The 19,077-nt window shown below is 49.4% G+C and overlaps 1 protein-coding gene across 3 annotated transcripts in view; it reads right to left on the bottom strand.

The window, feature by feature from the left end:
- nrxn1a (neurexin 1a) overlaps positions 1–19,077 on the bottom strand; it is a 740,055-nt gene that overhangs the window by 270,789 nt on the left and 450,189 nt on the right. The window contains exon 1 of one of the 3 annotated variants that reach the window (XM_042333192.1): positions 1,000–1,664. The exons of 1 other annotated variant lie outside the window; for it this stretch is intronic. In XM_042333192.1, the coding sequence (XP_042189126.1) occupies positions 1,000–1,258 (259 nt within the window). In that variant the 5' untranslated portion in view covers positions 1,259–1,664. Of the gene's footprint in view, positions 1–999; positions 1,665–19,077 lie in introns of those variants that run through there. One more of the 3 variants, XM_042333193.1, reaches the window with a different exon arrangement.

Here is a 19,077-nt window from a genome sequence, read left to right as displayed (position 1 = left end):
GTACTTCCCCCTCCAACCAACCAACCCCCCCTACCCCCCCCCCCACCCCCCCACACACACAAAAAAAAAAATATAAATGTGTCCTTTCTCTGTGTTCTATATTTAGTCCCGCGCTGCCTTAATTCTTTGGCGGATAGTTCGCATTTTGACTTGACAATTCTCGAGCAGGAAATGAATAATGAGGCTCCGACCGTCAGAAAGGACTGAGAGATTGAAGCCGACAAGTCGAAAGACCCCCTGGTTCACCTCATCCCCTGGGTTTTAACTATTGCCGATGGTGAAAGGCAAGGTTTCTGACCTGAATGGGTGGCGAGGGCAACAGTTTGAAGTCAATAATAATAATAATAATAATCCTTGCATTTGATATAGCGCTTTTCACGTCGGGAGGACGTCCCAAAGCGCTTCACAGAACACACTGTAAAGTGAATTGACTGTATATTTGTGGGCGAACGCGGCAGCCAATTGCGCACAGCAATGTCCCACAAACAGTCGTGGATTGAAAATGACCAATTTATTATTGTTTTTGGTTTTGGAGGGATTATTATTAGGCTCTGTGTGGAGTAAGGAAACTTGCCCAAGGTTTCGCCCTCTGCCTGGAATTGAACTCAGGTCTCTCACTTGCAAAGCAAGTGCTCTAACCACTGAGCTACAGGACTCCAATCATACAGCAGCGCAGTGTTCAGTCATCAAAACTGACTCCCTACATTACAGACTAAAAAAAAACAAATACACATAATCTTACGCTCAAAGAGCACCAGCGCTACTTAACGTCGTAACACTGAGGAAATACTTTTGCCCAATTGCCAGGCGGACGGAAAGTCAGAAAGCAAGAGAGACGACAGGGAAACGCTCCAGACTTGGTCGGAACAGCGCTCCAGAAAATGGCTTTTGGGACATCTTAGTTGCTTTAAATGTGAATAAGCGTTACAATGACAGAAAGAAGTATCAGAAGGAATAAATATATATATATAATATATATGTAAAAAAGCAGAGACCCACCATGTCCTCCTCGGAGTGAGGCTGGAGACCTGTATATAGCAATAGGCACTGAATGGTGTTTGCTGCCATGATAATGGTGAATGTGGTGAGCTCCACCTAAGCTCGAAGCACTCCATGACACTCCAAGGAAACAGCTGAAAGTCAAAAGAACTATCCAAAAGGCCAAGTGAACGCAGGCTGTGATACTCTCAACGCTGGATTTCAATGTCGTTCTCGAGTTCATGATGCGCCCAGAGAAGAAAATATGCGTCGCCCCCATACAAACAGATCTCACAACTGCACACAGCCCATTCTCTTCGCAGTCTGCTTCACAGTTTTCTATTCCTGGTTGTCCTCTTCTGCTAGGAAATCCACAGCATACTTTTAAAAGGAAAAAATCCAGCCGGTGCGGGGTCTGTCTGTTTCCCCAGTTAAGACAGCATAACTAGCTGCAATTTTCAGCATAAGCGACCACGGGGTTTTTTTTTCTTTACGTTAATACTCCAAAATATTCCGGGACTGAGACTGCTGAGGTTTTCTTTTCCCTACATAAGACACATCATCATCATCATCATCATCATCACCATCACCACCACCATCCTCCACAGGGCATTCAACATCATTTAAATGTTAGAGGATGGCATTTCACAATGCTGAAAGGGAAATTATAAGGCTCCCTCCATCCAGTTTTCAGGCTTAGGGGAAAAGAGGGAGAGCGAGAAAGAGCGAGAGAGAGAGAGAGGGAAATTGCAAACACACAGCACTGTCTGACCGAAGCCACCCAATAAATAGCCTGCTCTCTCCAATCCAAGTACAGTAGTCAGGCTGGTGAGAATAATGCCAGAGGATATTCCTCACTGAATTGTGTATACTTATGAAAGGACCTGGAACAAACCATACCGGTGAGAAGGGTATGCAAATCTGCAGTCTCAAAACAGCAAATCACCGAGGCTTGGATGCATTGCAGAGGAAGAGCCTATTTCAAAATAGGGATCCTGAAGCCGACTGGGGAATTCAGCAAATGTTTTGTTTCAAAAAAAGGAAAAGAAGGGAACAAAACAGCACGCGCAAAGCCAGGGGCCAGAGAATTTCCGACGTACACGTAAAAGCACCGCGGCGAGAAAGATCTCATCCTCGACCACGCCTCGGGTCGCTTTCGAGCCACGCGTTCCTGATTTTTTTCCCCCTTAGGAAGACAGTGCTGACGTTCCAGTATCCTCAGTTAGTCCTTTACATTCTTAAAGGAGATGCAGGCGCGGTTGAGATTGGCTTGAAACCTGCCCCGTGCGGTCCACCGGGCGCCTAAATGCATCGATACTAAATCTGTCTGGACACCGAGCAGCCATCCGTCATTTTGTGATGATTTTCTAATCGTCTCTTCCTCTCCCCACCGACAGCCACTCGTTCCCAACCAGCACCGACACACACACGCGCGCGCGCGCACAAAGCAGAAAACCCCACCGACAAACATTCAGGTGCTCAGCCCCCGCCAGCTAACGCAGAGGGCGCCAATGCTTAGAGACAAGGAGAGAAATCTAAAATCAATAGACGGTGCTTTCCGCGGCAGAGCATTCAATTACCGTTCGCTGTCCCGTTTCGCGACAGCCAAAAGAAACGGAACAAGAAACGGCCCACGACTTTCTATTTCTTTTTCGTTTGGTTCATCAGCGCCTCGGGACGCACTCCCGACGTGAAAGGGCGCTATACAAATGGAATCTTGTTGTTGTTGCTGATGTGTTTGCTGTGGTTCTTATTTCCCACCTCCGACGCACGCGACGGCTCCCGTCGTTGGCAACTTGCGGGAAACCAAACGTGGGTCGCCACCCCCTCAACCGCCCGCTGAACCACCATCACAACTTTATCCCTCACCGCCTCCCGAGTCAAGTGCATCCCTCGGTAACTAATGCTTAATCACGACTGTTTGTGGGGACGCTGCCGTGCGCAATCGGGTAGCCGCGTTTCGCCCGCAAAATATGCAGTCAGGTCACTTTACGGTATATTCCGCGAGGCGCTTCGAGACGTCTCGAAGACGTGGTAAGGTTCCACAGCAAATGCAAGGATTATTATTATTGTTGTTGTGGTTGCATTGGTTGCCGCTCCTTTCCTACCCAAGTCCGAGCCAAACAAAATAACACAGCAAGTATCCCTGGGGAGTAGGTTTAGAAATGAGCTCTGGGACTGATTTTGCGTTAAAAAATACTGATCCACCCTCCCTCCCTCCCTCCCTCGATAGAGATAACAATTGCCCACTTTAGATTTCAACGTCTTAAGTCTCCCAACTTTGCCTTTGTTTATGCTTTGCAGATTTTCCACCTGATGTAGTGCTCGTGGATGCCTGCCCGAGATCCAGAGATCATTTCACAGTCCAGCAACCTGTGTTATTTACTTTAACGCCCGTCGCAACGAGGTGCAGAGGAGACCGCAAGGCTAGTGCCAGATGAGCAGAGCATCTTGTTAATGTCTTCTTCTTAAACTCTTAAATTGGAGGGGAGAAATGGAGGAACAGAGACCTATTCCCCTCTGTGCCATTAAGCACGGTCTTACGAGGTTTATCTTGGATGGAGACTTTGTTGTTTATACGTAAACAAAATTCCTATGGAAGCTAAGCAGCTGATCTAGTCTGTTTTGGGTATTATCTGCCAATCGACGTCAAAAGAAGTGGAACCTCGGTTTAAAATGCTAATTTCTGGAACTCTCTGCAGCAATCCCTCCACCTCGCACCGCGGGATTTTGACTTATCTTTCAATCCCACCTAAAAAGCCTCTGTGACTGCCTCTGTGATGACCCCGCTCCCCCCCCCACCACCCCTCCCGCTTGTGCTTAGCGCCCAACTCCGCTACTGTGCAGCAACTCTCCAAGATGCTCTCTGTAAAGGCAGCAGTGCAAACGTAAGATGCTGTTTGATAAGCCAACATATGCGTGCTCTTGGGGTGTCATTGCTCGACTGTTCGTGGCACGCTACTTAAAACGACACCACTTGACATCATATCTCCCCCCCCCACTCCCACCACCACCCCCACACCCCCTCCTCCTACTCCACCTCCTCCATCGTGGCTTTCGGGAATTCACAGCAACGCTCGTCACCAAGTGCAGACGTCACCCAAATCAACCCCCATTGCGCCGCTTCCGCTCCGCGGAGCACGGGAACAGAACTTCCAGGGGCATCAGCTCACAAAGATACGAGCGGAGCATAAGTGTTCCGTGTATCCTCACAGCAAACTGTTCAGGTAGAGAGCAGCTGTCTTTGCTGTCTTGGCGTGGACAGAAAACGGAAATGTGTCCGCGGGTGTGTGGGTGGTGGGGTGTGGGTGTGGGTGGGGGGGTGTGGGGGGTAAATAAAACGGGGTTTTATTTCTGATGGTTGTTCGCGAGCGGGTAAGTGTGGGTGTGCCGTGCAGTCGGGTGGGTGAGTGGTTGTTGAGGACTTGGCACCGCTGAGAAAACGGATTATTGTTAGAAGCCAAAATGCAAGCGAGAGGAGGAATAATTAAAGGAAGATGTAGGTTGACAGTCGGGCAGGAAGCTCCCCACTGGCTGCTGCGAAGTACCGACAGATATATTTGATGCCCCGTGTAATGAACTGCTGCTGGGGAAAAAAAAAGACTGAATGAAATCTCCACGCTCTCTGTATCCTGAAACCCTTAAAATTCCCCACTTTCCGAAGCGACGAGCTATTTTAAAATCGCTCCTTTCTATTTTAAGCCGTTGGCAGCACCTGCAGTTATCCTCGCGGAACGACGGCGATTCCTTGGAAAAGGCAAGTGGCAGTTTCGACCACAAGAAAAAAGACCTACGAAAGAAACGAGGGTGGATGCAACAGCGGACTTTAAGGCCAGTCTGCATTGATTTTTCGCCGGTGATTATTTGGCGGCTGCATTCGCCGTTACCACATACAGTCACTACAACAGTAAATCCTGCGAAGGGCTTTGAAACGTCCTCCTGACACGAAAGCAGCTGACATCACACGTACGGATGTGTTATTTTATTGAAAGGATTTGTCGAAGAGTGTTGTGGCTGTGCATCTGGTAGATAACCTACAATTATTACTCGAACTCTGATTGGAAAACACGATCATTAGATCCTACAGTCTGATTCAGTTTAACTTCTGAACGTTTCAGAAACAAGCAAATTGACGCTGAGAGTATAATCGTCGCCCAAATATCAGGTCGACAGCTTTTGGCAAAGTGCTAATAGTCGTATCGCATCCCAACAACCCTCCAAATAAATTGGTCATTCACTTCGCAGCTGTTTTGCGGGACTTTTACTGTGTTGAAAATTCGCTGCTGGCGCAATGGCCCGTAAACACACAGTCACTACCCTACAGGCGTGATACCGGATGCCAGGACCGGTGCGTGCGACGCGCGCTGCCAGTGTGCTGCCTGTCCGTGGACGTCAACGCACACGCACACGCGCTCGCACTCTGGCTCGCTCGCACACTCCCTCGCTCGCACACTCGCACGCTCGCACACTCCGAGTCGCGCGCGCAAATGACTCTTGGTATTTAAGCGCGTCCACCGGAGAGTAATGATGCGACGGGAAAACGAAAGGCGAGATGCGATGCGGAAAGAAACGAAGTCGGAAAGTCCTTTATTGTGTAAACTGTTCACTCTCATTAAATTGGCTCAGAGCTTGATGGAGAAAGCCAATTAGGCCAATCAGGACGCTTGTGTGTAAAGCGGCCATTAAAAAAAACCCACTGCTGCTGCTATTTTGTTTGAATTAATCTCAATGTGATGAGGTAAGTAAATCATGTTTAGAGCCAATTCGAAGCACTGGAATGCTTCGAACGGCTTGGCTTGTGGCCGAAATGGCAGCTGTTCGTTGTCGTTCGAAGGGGAGCAATACAGAGGCTGAGCAGGCAACCGGGTGAGGAAACAACAGCGGCAGCGGTGGCGTCAAAATTTCATTCGCACGGCCCCTTCTGTGTCGGGAGGATGTCCCAAGGCGCTGGATGGTCAGGGATTGGGACCCGAGCCAAGGGGTTGGGATCAGGAGGGGGCCGGGAGGGTGGGGGAGTAGGAGGGTGGCCAAGTGTGCGGTTGAAGAGGAGGGTCTTGAAACGTGCCTCGAAGGAGGCGAGGGAGGGAGGGAGGTGAAGGGACTGGGGAAATGGAGTTCCAAAGGGTGGAGGCAGAGAGACCGAAGGCCTGAGCTCTGAAGCGCTCTGAGACTCTATCCTGCGTGGAGGGCGTTATATAAGTGGAAGTTGTTGTTGGCCACTGATAGTGGGGCGGGCTGTGTGGGGGGGGGGGTGGTGTGGAGCAGACAGCTCGATGGGGGGCTGGGGGGGTGTCAGCAGATCACAGAGGTAGGCAGGCCCAAGACCGTGGGGGGCTTTGAAGGCGAGGACGAGGATTTCGCACTCTACCCTCTGGGGGGACGGGGAGCCAGTGGAGTCGGGCGAGGGTGGGGGGAGATGGGGTCACGGAGCCTGGTGCAGGAGAGGACACGAGCTGCAGAGCTCTGGGTGATCTGCAGTCTGTGGAGGGAAGAGTTGGGGAGGCCGAGAAGGCCACAGGGAGTTGGCACAGTCGAGGCTCGATGTGATACGTGCGCGGGTGAGGGTTTCAGCGGGTCCGAGGGGAGAGGCAGTGCGGAGCCGGGCGATGTTGCGGAGGTGGGGGAAGGCAGAGCGGGGTAGAAAGGACAGCTGAGGTTCGAACAAAACCCCGCTGAGAACACACTCTGCAAATGGGGCAGAGGAAAGGGAAGAAAGAGGCAGCGGAGGGGAAAGGGGTGAACTGGAACAGCAGAACGGCCGGAGGCTGGATCTCTAAGTGCAAACGGTCTGCGGGCGGTATCCCACTGACAAGAGAGAATTAGGTATTCCCCTGATACGACTGTCCGCGAGTTCGATCACTAACATGAATCAAATTACCTCGAGGGAATTATAGGCTCCCTTGTTCCAGTCTCGATCGGAGCCTGAGGCAATATCACGAGGGTTGTGACTGACTGGCGGGTAGTTGTGAATTGCCTCCTTCCCGGTTTCTTTTTTGGGGGGGCGGGTAACGGAGACGATTAACTTGCGTGTGTGTAAAAAAAAACTAATCAACGTAAATCAGATTCCCGACATAGCTTATGAACCCATGCTGGTGGGGTGAGCGAAGCTTGTGGCATTTCGCAACCCGTTCCCTTGCGGTGATTAACGCAAGTCGGGGGCTTCAAGAAAAACTTTCGAGAGAAACGCACAGCCCCGCTTCAGTCTTTCTCACACCGAGCCTGGTGATAACCAACCCGTAGGCCAGGCAGGTTATCGCCAGGCGGGGCTGCTCTTGCTGATTGCCTCCTTCCCGACGCCAGGCATCAGGAAAATCAGCATCAAAGAGAGTTTCTTTTTTTTGCGAACAGAGCCTTGGCAATCTTTAAAGGTCCAACTGAACGGGCGAACAAGACCTCGGTTCGACAAAGGAATCGGGCAACTCTCGACTCGGACAATACAGCGCACCACCAGCACTGCGCTGGACTGAGTGAAGGGGTGGAAGTCAATTGGCAGAAAGGAAGTGTTTGAAGTTTAGCAAAATGTACCCCCGTCTCCCCCTGCCACACGAGTCTCTTTTGTGGAGTCTGGGAGCTCGGTGGTTAGAGCACTCGCCTCGCAAGCGAGAGGACCTGGGTTCGATTCCCGAGCAGGGCGAAATGTTGGGCAGGTTTCCTTACTCCGCGCGCACACACACACACGCACGCACGCACCTCTGTTTACCTGGCAGCGAGTGGGAACCCGGTTGACTGTCGATCGGTGGATCGCTTTTCCGGGGGGTCAAAATAATCCCTTCAGAAAAGACTGGTCGCTCAAACCACGGCCGTTTGTGGGGAGACTGCTGTGAGCAATTGGCTGCCGCGTTTCACCCGTAACAGCGTGCAGTGAATTGATTCACTGTACAGCGCCTTTTGTGAAACGCTTCGAGACGTCTCGAGGACGCGATAAGGCGCTGCGTCGAACGGGAGGACTACGACTGCCGAGCAACCTGCCGGGAGGCGTTGGAACTTACAAATTCTCAGGTCGGGAACGATAGCCTCAAAGAGGAAGAAAATGCCTTCGGAAACAGAAATCACAACTTGAACCTTTGATACCTCGTACCTTACTGTGCCGCGAGGTAACTGAGCTCTTTCAAAAGTACTCGTAACGACGTCTGATTTTTGTTTTTACCACAAGGGGTGCTACACCGCACAGTTTTCTCAATAAATATTCCAAGAATAACCCAGTACCGTTGCCTCATTGTGCTCTTATTTAGCAGACAGTGCTGCGCGCTAATCTGAAAATAGATCGGTAAAAACCGATCTGCACAATTATCAGCAATTTTAGAGCCTGCCTGGTTGTAAACTGCTCACGAGCGCTGCTATTATGGAAGTCGGAGCAGACGCTGTTAGACTCATTTCCAAATCAGGCCCGTGCTCACGGCTGTCAGTCTCCCTCTCACAAAGACGCCGTGGTCTGCCAGATACCTGTTTCGCAAGACGCAAACATCCTTTCCACAAGGGTCTCAGGTCTGGGTTGACAGGATGGCAGACTTTCGGTTCGATCCTGAAAAGAGTCGCAGTTGCTCAATCAAATCTATACCTTCTCTTTCGGTCCCGCACTGTACTCCTGTGGCACAGTTCTGGGAGAGGGGTTTGGGGAAAGAGCCTTGTAATTTTGGAGGTGGGGTCCTTTGATGGGGACATTAAACTGTGGTCCCTTCTGTTCAGGTAACCACTAAAGATCCCACGGCACTAATCGAAAAAGGCTTCTGGCCAACAATCTCCCAGACAAAAATTGTTTTCCATTACGCCGGCCCTTGGTTGCGTGCAAATCGGGCTGCTGCGTTCGCCTACAAAACACAGTCACTACGCTGCACAGCAATCTGAAACGTTGAGACGTTAGACCGGCGCTAATTAAGATCATTAATTATTATTGAGTTCATACATGATTGTAAATCAAGGCTGGACTATGGGAACTCTCTCCTCGCCGGCCTTCCCGCCACCTCCCTCCACAAGCTGCAGGTCATTCAGAACTCTGCAGCTCGTGTACTGTCCCGCACCAGGCTTCGCGATCACATCAATCCCACCCTCGCTCCCCTCCACTGGCTCCCCATCCCCCAGAGGATTAATTTCAAGATCCTCATCCTCACCTACAAGGCCATTCATGGCCTCGCTCCCTCCTACCTCTCCAACCTACTATCCCCCTACCTACCTGCCCGTACCCTCCGTTCCTCTGGCTCCGGTCTGCTCCACGTCCCCCGCCCCAACCGCCCTACCATCGGTGGTCGGGCCTTCAGCCTCTCAGCCCCCAGGCTCTGGAACTCCATCCCCAGTGCCTTCGCCGCTTCCTCCCTTTCCTCCTTCAAGGCCGGTCTCAAAACCTTTCTCTTTGACCGAGCCTTCAGCTCCCCTCTCGACTCTCTTCCTCCTCCTCGCTCCCTCCCTTCCCTCCCTCACCCTGACCATTTCCCCCTCCTCTCTCCCTCCCTTCCCTCCCCTCACCCTGACCATTTCCCCCCTGCTCGGGTCATGACCCAACTGTGCAGCACCTTGGGACGTCCTCCTGACGTGAAAGGCGCTCTATAAATGGAATCTTGTTGTTGTTGTAAATGAAGTTTATATCAGGCCCGCGGCCGACAAGAAAATATTCCGTTCAGTGTTTTTTTTTAGAAAACAAAAGAAACGGCTCTTGTCCTAATAAGCTTTCTTCGCAGTTGTGATCTTAGCTTCTTTCTCTCTCTCTCTCTCTCTCTCTCTCTCTCACTGCGCTAAATGAACTGATTCTGACCCACATCGAGTCAATAAGGTCAGTTTCTTGGTCAGCAAAGGTTGAACCTCATCGATAAATAAATAAAGTCTCTGTTCTAATCGGTTTCTGTGGAAGAGGTCACTTCGCTTGGGGTCGACGGCGGACTTGACCTCGGTCCATTTACATATCTGAGCGAAGACGAGAAGGATCGAAACCGTTTTCCTCCGCCAACCTCTGGGTGCGCGGGTGAAATCAGAAACCCTCATGGCGGACGTCTACCCCAAATTAAAGATGACCGTCGATTTAGTTTCCATCGTACTCCCGCCTTCGCGTGAACGTGACCGGTTGCGTTTCCTCACAAAGTTGCTGACGGCGAGCCTTCCGCAGCCAGGAAGAGAGGCCTTTTGATCTCTTCCCTGCAAAACGGCCACCCCTTTACCACCTTTGAGTCGCAGAATCGAGTGGTTCGTCAGGTGAATCCGGCTTCTGCCGCCCCCCCCCCCCCCACACCCCCCCCACAAAACTCCCCCCTGGTTTTGAGCCTGTCGGTCGCCAATTTTTAGACGGCGAGGAAAGCGCAAACTGCGCTTTAAAACTCGTGATTGAATTTGAGGGACCTGAAATAATTGTTGTGGGTTTATTTCCTTCGTGTGCGAGAGACCAGGTGCGACGGTGGATCTTCAGTCAAGAGCTTAATGGCCTCAATTTCATTCACAAAACCTAAACTAAACAACAGCAAAAGCAACGTTTAAAAAAAAAAACCTTTGCGCAAACCGATGCGAGTCCTTGTGACCCTATTCCTCAATGCTTTCCAACTTCCCTCTTGTAACCAACAGCCTGTTCTTTCAATTTAACCCTTAACAGGTTAAATAAATCTTTAATGGTCGATGCTTCTTAACCAAGCCGTGCTTATTCCCCAGTCTGGAGATGGGATGGACAGATCCCAGAGGCTCCCCCTAGGGAAATCGAAGTGCACGGTCACACATTGTCACATCAGCCCGCGTCGCGTTGGTAACACCTCTACATCATCCCCTTCGGGACATCTCTTTTGAAGGCTTAAGAGCACCAGGGTAAAAAAAAAAAGATTCTCAGGAGTGATAATTATCACATCATCCATCGACCACCACAACCCCGCCACTCTCCACCCCACCACCCGCAACATCCCCAGAGCCGAGATATTTGATTGGGAGGAGATTTCGTTCAATGTGAAATGTTCCCACTTCTACCAGTGCATTGGTGGATGATGACGCCGATCCTCTGGGTTTCAGAACTTGAGGCCTGTAATCCCCACAGTCTTAGCCTCAGGACGACAGTCGCACAATCGAAGATCATAGAGTTTTGTCAAATTATTGACTTCGGGAATACTTTGGAATCCGATTTTCCTCAGTATCCCAAGAACAATATCTGCGTGATGTGAGATTTGACGATGAGGTCTTGAAGCTACAAGAATGCGACTTTTTTTGTTTACTTTGATTTGTACATTTTTCCACATTAATAAACGTTAGGCGGGCACCGACCGGCCTTCCGCACATCTCCTGTCGTACCCACCCACCATCGTTGGACGAGCTTTCAGCCTATCTACCCCCACTCTCTGGAAATCCATCTTAGCGGACCCTCCCTCACCTTTTTCAACGACCCTCTCTGAACCTACATTCTTTGACTGAACTTTCGGTCATTTTGCTAACTGCCACCCCACCTCTCCCAGCTCCCACCCCCAGCTCGGATGCCTAACAAGGACTGTTAAGCACTTTGGGACATCCCGCAGATGTGAAAGGCGCTATACAAATGTAAATGTGTATTGCATTGTGCGCCCAGGGCTAGTTCCGTGTCATATATATATATATCAAATGCAAGGATTATTATATATATGCGTGTCAATACGGTTTATTTTCGGGACTTTCTCTGCCAGACTGTTATTTGATGATAACTATAATAATCCTTGCGTTTGATAAAGCGCCTCATCGCGTCGTTGAGACGTCTCAAAGTGCCATTTGCTTCTAGCTGGAGAGGTTCCTCAGCCATCTCCCGGTGTTTTCTTCCAAATTGGGTTGCGATAGCCACAGAGCAGTAGCTTTGTGCCACTCCAGCCTGCTGTCACAGGCCTGTGAGTTTTAATTCCGCTTGTCCTCAGACAACACTGGAATTTGGAATCAAATACGCCGACGATGTGGCAGAAATGGCACATTTTACAAATCGAGTCCTGTAAGTGTCTGAAGTCACAGGTGTGACTAATTGACCCTCAGCGGCCGTTTCAAACGTATCTGCTGTTAATCCTCGCAGGCTGCAGGTCAGGAGGATTGTTGAGCATTCTGCCATTCTACTCGAAAATCATTCAACTGAACACTCGAGCTCATAGTCGTGGGAGCACATAGCAACGTCGGAGCAGGATTAGGCCATTCAGCCCCTCAAAGCCTGCCCTGCCGTTCAACTGGATCGTGACTGACCTGTACCTCAATTCCAAATAACACTATATATAAGAGCAGGCCGATATCCCAGTGTAGTGTTGGGGTGGGCGGGGGAAGCACTGCATTGTCGGAGATGACGTCTTTCAGATGAAAAGTTACATCGAGACTGTCTCTTCGGGTGAGTGTTAAGATGGCGGTATTCGAAAAGAGAAGGGTTGTCACAACCCAGTGTGTGCTGGCCAATAACTGCGCGAGAGAGCGCGGGAGAGAGAGAGAAAAAAATCACTCCTTCACTCTGTAGCTGTTTGTGGGTCATTACTGTGCACAAATGGCTGCCATGTTCATCTACACATATGCAGTCAAGACGTGCTACAATTACATTGATGAAGAGCTTTGAGACAGTTCGACGACCTATAAGGAACTGTATCAAAGCCAATGATTACTATTATTGTCATCGTTATCATTATTATTATTATTATTATTAACTGGATACTGAGACAAACTCTAAACTTAAGACAGGAAGAGCGAAACCGATTTTTTTTTAACTAAACATCTCATCCAAAGGACAGCGCTTCCAACGAACCAGCAAACCCTCAACATTGCACTGAAGCGCGAGTACGAGTCGAGGTCTTAACGCGTTGGGCTTGAAACCCTCAACCACGAGGCTCAGAGGCGAGAGCGCTAACCAACTGAGCCAGGCTGTCACCGAGCAGATCTTAACCTGCTCGAAAGGGTTAGTGTCTGTGTAAAAAAATAACCCCAAAAAGGCCACAACAATTTGCAGGAAAGCGGGGCATGAAAAAAGGCCTTCGCAGAGCAGAAACGTGTTATCGCAATGAGAAAAGATTGCTGAGGAAATCGATTCGGGTCATTAAAATTCTGAGAGGCAAACCCTGATGTGAATGTAAGCAGATTGTTCCATGCGGTCAATGCTCGCAGAACTGGAGGGGGTGTGGGGTGGGGGGGGTGGTGGGGGGGGGGTTTAGGTTTAAAATGAAAGAGTCTCAAACAGGACTGGGGATTAGAAGATTTATATTCTCTCCCGTAGTGCATTGGACATGCGGATCAGATTCGAGGTACCAGCAGTGCATAACAGCACCGAGAAATTCCTTCATAAATTAAATGGGCGATTGTACGGTTGAGAACAGTATTGAATGATGCAGAATGGGCTGGAGGTTGAGTCGAGTCAAGGTCAGTGACTGATTTTAAGCCTGCAGGTGCAGGGCAGAGTCTCCGAGAGGTTGGAATGACTGCACCGGCTTCCGTGCAAAGCTACACCATTAGGAAGTCCTTTACGGTATCAATGGAAAGTCAGGCCGTGGGCAATAGGGACAGGAGGGTGAGACAGGTGCAATATAATGAGGACTTAAGAAAGAAAGAAGGAAGGAAAGAAAGAAAGAAAGAACAATAAATTACATTTAACAGCGCCTTTCAAGTCGGGAGGACATCCCAAGGCGCTGAGAGAAAGAAAGAAGAAAGAAATTGGATTTTTAGCACCTTACAATACAACATTTCAAAGGCCTTTTACGATAAACACTTGGCAGACGTAACAGCTGTTAGTTTGTAGTCACCAAATCGTAGTCACGAGGTGAATGGCCAATTGATCCTGACGATTGGTGACCATAACAACAGAAGAACCCTCCCTTTCTTTCCCTGTTCAACAGACTGTGAGTTACTTAAATCCGCCTGTAAAACAGGTAAAAGTGAGCCTTGATTTAACATCGCACCTGAAGGCTCGTACCTCCATTGCTCAGCAGCGCTGCCCCAATACTCCACGGCCATGACCTTCGGTCCCAACACGAAGCTTGAACCCCACCATCTCTTGCCCCCCTGAATCGGGACCTGCGCTTCGTTCCCTTCGGCAACAAGTCATCGATTTTTCCTGGGCTTCTCAAACAGATCTCGGAGACGTTTCAGTCATTTCCCCTTCTGGCTAATCGCAGATCATTTTTTAAAAATCCTGTAGTTGTTTGCTCCGTTTTCGTGCACGCGCGCGCGTGTGAGTGTGTGTATGTGTGTGCGTGTTACAGAACAGTCCAGTGTTAACCACGGAGTGGATTTTAGCACTTCATAATTATTATTCCTTAATTACATGGCCTCCCGACGGCCACTGAGCACACTTCTGCTTACCGAGCAGTAAGTAGGAACCCGCCTGTTCGTCGGTTGGCGGATCGCTTTTCCAGGGGTAGCAATCCGTTCGGAAATAAAAAAAATGTATAATTTGCGGGCAGAACACGGCAGCCAATTGCACACAGCAGTGTCCCGCAGTCGGAGATTGAGTGACCAATTTTTTTTTGAGGAATTATTTCCCTCGGAAAAGCAATTCGACAATCGACTCACAAATGGATTCCTAGTTACTGCTTACTCCACACAGAGCCTAATAATAAACCCTCCAAAACAAGAATAAATCGGTCATTTTCAATCTACGACTGTCTGTGGGGCATTGCTGTGCGCAATTGGCTGCCGCGTTCGCCCACAAATATACAGTCAATTCACTTTACAGTGTGTTCTGTGAAGCACTTTGGGACGTCCTCCCGACGTGAAAAGCGCTATATCAAATGCAAGGATTATTATTATTATTATTATTTATTATGATTCAGCAATTGTCTGAAAAGTCCAGACGTTGCATTCTGAGCCAGATTTGTGCGCGTGTGTGTGTGTGGTTCACTTGGACACCGGCTTCACTGTTACAGCGTAACCTGCGCAGGATGTGGAAGACTTTGTGATGGCACCAAAAATGCAGCTTAAAAACGCACTCAATCAATTCTTCCCATTCTACCTCACGAGGAAATCAGACTTTTGATGTCAGTTACTGAACTGTACTCCTAGGAACCATCACCAAGGCCAAGTTAGATCGAGGAAAGGGACTATATTCACCTTCAACGAACCCAAAACCATGTGTACAACCAATTCAACGCCAACGGTAAAAGGAATTCGATTCCAAAGTGTTTTCCGAATGATAATCATCATCGATAATGTATTGTCTCAATGACAATTCCTCTTTATAAGAGTAAGATTTTCGACAAGTGTCTTCATTCGACATCGAACAAGCACAGACCGAACAAATAATAAAGTATTTATTAACCCCTTGCATTTGATGTAGCACCTTTCGCATCAGGAGAATGTCTGAAACAGCTTCACAGCATTTATAACAATAATAATCCTTCCATTCGATATATCTCGTTGTTGAGACGTCTCGAAGCGCTTCGCAGAATATATTGTAAAGTGGATTGACTGTGTATTTATTTTGTGGGTGAAAGGCGGCAGCCAATTGCGCACAGCGCCGTCCCCACAAACAGCCGCGGATTGAGCGACCAAATTGTGGTTTTTTTGGGGGGGGTGAGGGAGGGTGGGGGGAGGGTTTATTGCCCCTGGAAAGCGATCCATCAATTAACTAACAACTGGATTCCTACTTACTGTTCTGCCCCAATCCTACAACGGACCTTAAACCCGATACCTGAAAAGCATTGGTGCAGTGCGGTGCTGAGGGAGTGCAACATTGCTGGAAGAGTCGTTTGGCAATGAGACGTCAAATGCGTCCGTCTATTCAGTTGGACCTGAAAGATTCCATAGCGCCATTGTTTCTCCTTGACGTCCTGGCAAAAAAAAAAAATCCTCCAGATATTTTGGTCAAATTAGCCGCTGTTTTGGGGCCTACGAAATGCCCACAGTCACTTCACTTTCACTGTGATCGCCCTCGTGGCTTCTGAGTGCCACTGTGCTGAACTGCCGGCTGTTGGAATAGAGTTTAACTTCTGGCATTTACAACACTCACTCGCTCCTTCAAGTCCCGTTTCTTTTTAAGATTAAATTCACGCCATCGGTCACCCACCTTCCCCTCCCCTCCCCTTCCTTCTCCCCCAACCCGACCCCAGCTCGGGTCTGAAATGCTTTACACTTTCCAGCGCCTCGGGACGTCCTCCCGACGTGAAAGGCGCTATATAAATGTAATCTTGTCGCTGTTGTTGTAAAGCATATGATGTCATTTACCAGGCGGTAAATCCTGTGAATCAATTTGAGATGCCCTTCTGAGGTGGTTAGGATTATTATATTATACGCAGGTTTGACGCACAGCAAAGCTCCCTCTGCTCTGCGCCATTCGAGTAATAATAACAGCAACTCTTCGCATTTGACACTTCGCCCTTATGACATCGTCGAGACATCTCAAAGCGTTTCCCAGGACGCAGCGTAAAGCGCATTGACTGTGTATTCTGTGGCCGGGGAACAGTATGGGTTTTACGTTCCATTTCTGAGACTCGGTGCAAATCATTAAAGAAGAAACGGGCAAAAATCGCAAAAAAAAAAAAACGAAAGCAAATGATTTTGAAGAGAACGCGCTCGCGATTTTCCTGTTCTACCCAAATTGCCTCAGTCTTGTACCTAACTGGCTATCGAGACTTCATGCCCCTGGACTGCCTACGCCCTGAAGTGCCGGGAGAAATGAACTCTTTATAGCGCCCTTTGTTTGCGTTGGGTTTTGTTTTAATGAAAATTCCCGTTCTGGCCACGACTCAGAATAGATACAACGACAACAGCAGCAACAAAAAAGTGACCTTTACTGAGCGCCTTTCACGTCGGGAGGATGTCACAGAGCTCTGGATAACAAGGGTTTATCCTCTGCGCGCGATGCAAGAACAATAAAAATGGTTTGCGGATACTGCCGTGTGCACAGCTCAAGTTATATTTTCTAAGGCCTTGTAAACACGAATCTCTTTCTCTCTCCTTTTTTTTTTGGGATCCGGGTTCACGGAAAGGCTTTAAATCCGTGAGCGCGAGCTCGCTGGCAAAGTCCCATTTGTGTGGTTTAAAGCCCTCACGTAAATGCTGGGGGATATTCAGAATGTAAACGTATAGCCTTCCGTAACATAAAGAGCCAGTTGTTATTTGCGCATCAACAGTCCTAACCTGCGGGCTCTGCTTAGTATCAGCTGCTATCTCCAAAAAGTCGGAGCCGTAAGGAAATGCACTGAGCTGTGTGATACAAGCAATGCGCGTACAAAAACATATTAAGATTCGATGCGCAGAGACAGCTCCAATGCCCGAGCTAAAGGACCCTCCCCCCCCCCCCCCCCTTTTGCAACGTGTTAAGAGCTCTCTTCATTCCGCTCACATGAAGGGTGTATCGCATGTCCGATCTCAGTTGAAACGAAACCCGGATGCGCGAGAGGAATCGGGCTTTGCTTTCAACCGCGAATGCGGTGCGAATGAAACAGCGTGAAAGTGATCGAGCACAACGTCAGTGACTGGGGTCAATATATTGCCATATGTTACAGCTACGGCACTCCCCCGGTCAGGTTACGAGGTGTAAAAATACTCCATGTCGTCGCTGATCTCCCACAAAACGCACAGTCACTACACTGTGCAGTGTATTCTGTGAGACGCTTTGAGACGGCGCGAAGATGCGAGGATTATTATTATTATTATTATTACTATTCATTATTATCTCCCGTGACGCAGAAGCTGCATGGTATGTTTCTTTCCCTCTCACTTGCTTTAGTTGAAGTCAAGCGTGGAGAGAGAGAGAGGATCTTGCACTCGAGTGGAGTTCAGTGAGCACAGGAGATATTAGGGCTCGCGGGTCCTGGGGACGGGAGAGGACACGAGCTGCGGAGGTCTGTGGCGTCTACAGCCTGTGCAGGGAAGACTTTTGGTTTCGCCTCTCTTTGCCCTCCCTCACGCAACCCCCCCCTCTCCCTCCATCCCTCTCTCCTCCCTCCCTCCCTCAAACTATGGACCTTCAACCCAATAACCAACACTTCCTTTCGACTTTCCTTTCCTCGTCTACCAACAAACCCATCTGCTCAGCGAACACTGCATAGATGTGTTCTTCGCGCGGTGACCTTTTTGCCCTGGAGTAGGAAGGCATTATTGCTCTGTGTGCTGCGGAGAGACAAAACAAGCGATGCTGCGAAGCTGAAAATAACCCCTCGGTGTTTTGATCGATAGAGGAGTTGTCCAACGGCGATGCCTCTGAAGCTCCGCCGAATTCATCCCGCAATGTTTACGGCAGAAGCTTATTCATGCTACGTGATGATGGATATATATATATATATATAAAAAAATAACGAGGTGCAGTCCTGTCAGGGGAGCCAGATCATCAAATCCCGTGTTCATTTACACCCGGATAAAGTTTTTAAGGGAATGCTCATCCTCGCAAACCTCCCCTCCTGTTCTTTTACGTCTCATTTATTCTTCCGGCATTTTTTCTTGTTTAAGAGGCGAGTAACGATGGCCTCGCTGAGTTGCTGTCGAGTGGAGTGGTGGGGTCGGGAGGGGGGGGGGGGTGGGGGGTGCGGTGGGGAGAAGAATGCAGTGATACTGACAGCACGAGCAAGTTGAATAAACATTCTCGGCTGACAGGGCGAGATCACTGAAGCCCCCTGCGTTAATGACCGCATTTTGGTTTCCTCTTCACTGAAGACAAGAAAGAGTCTCTCCTTATTTATTCTCCCGACCCCACCACCTCCCCCCCACCCGCGCACACACCCTCTCACTCCCCGTTATCACATCATGGAGTCCTGGAGCTCAGTGGTTAGAGCACTCGCCTGGCAAGCGAGAGGACCTGGGTTTGATTCCCGGGCAGGGGGCGAAACGTTGGGCAAGTTTCCTTACTCCACACACGCGCCTCTGTATACCCAGCACGATCCCGGTTGTTAGTCGATTGGCGTGTACACCTTTCCGCGGTTAATAATCGGTTCAACAAAAAAAACTATCAATAATTTGGAGGCTCCATCCACGACCGTTTGCGGGGGCCGCCGCCCTGCGCAATTGGCTGCCGCGTCTCGCCCACGAAACGTACAGTCAGTTCGATTCGCGGCACGTTCTGCGAAGCGCCTTGAGACGTCTCGACGGCGTGATGTGTCAGAGGAAAAAAAAGCGCAGAGATTATTCCAGCTGTTGATGGCTCACCACGTCGAGAAATGCTTCCCGGAGTCTATCCTAAAATTGCCCTTCGCAAATCCTGAACCCGTGCCCTCTGTCTTGCCG

The sequence above is a fragment of the Callorhinchus milii genome, unplaced genomic scaffold (genome assembly GCF_018977255.1).
Source record: "Callorhinchus milii isolate IMCB2004 unplaced genomic scaffold, IMCB_Cmil_1.0 Scaffold3, whole genome shotgun sequence".
NCBI lineage: Eukaryota > Metazoa > Chordata > Chondrichthyes > Chimaeriformes > Callorhinchidae > Callorhinchus > Callorhinchus milii.
The sequence above is the reverse complement of the archived record's forward strand: the minus strand, read 5'-3'. Positions and strand labels throughout refer to the sequence as shown.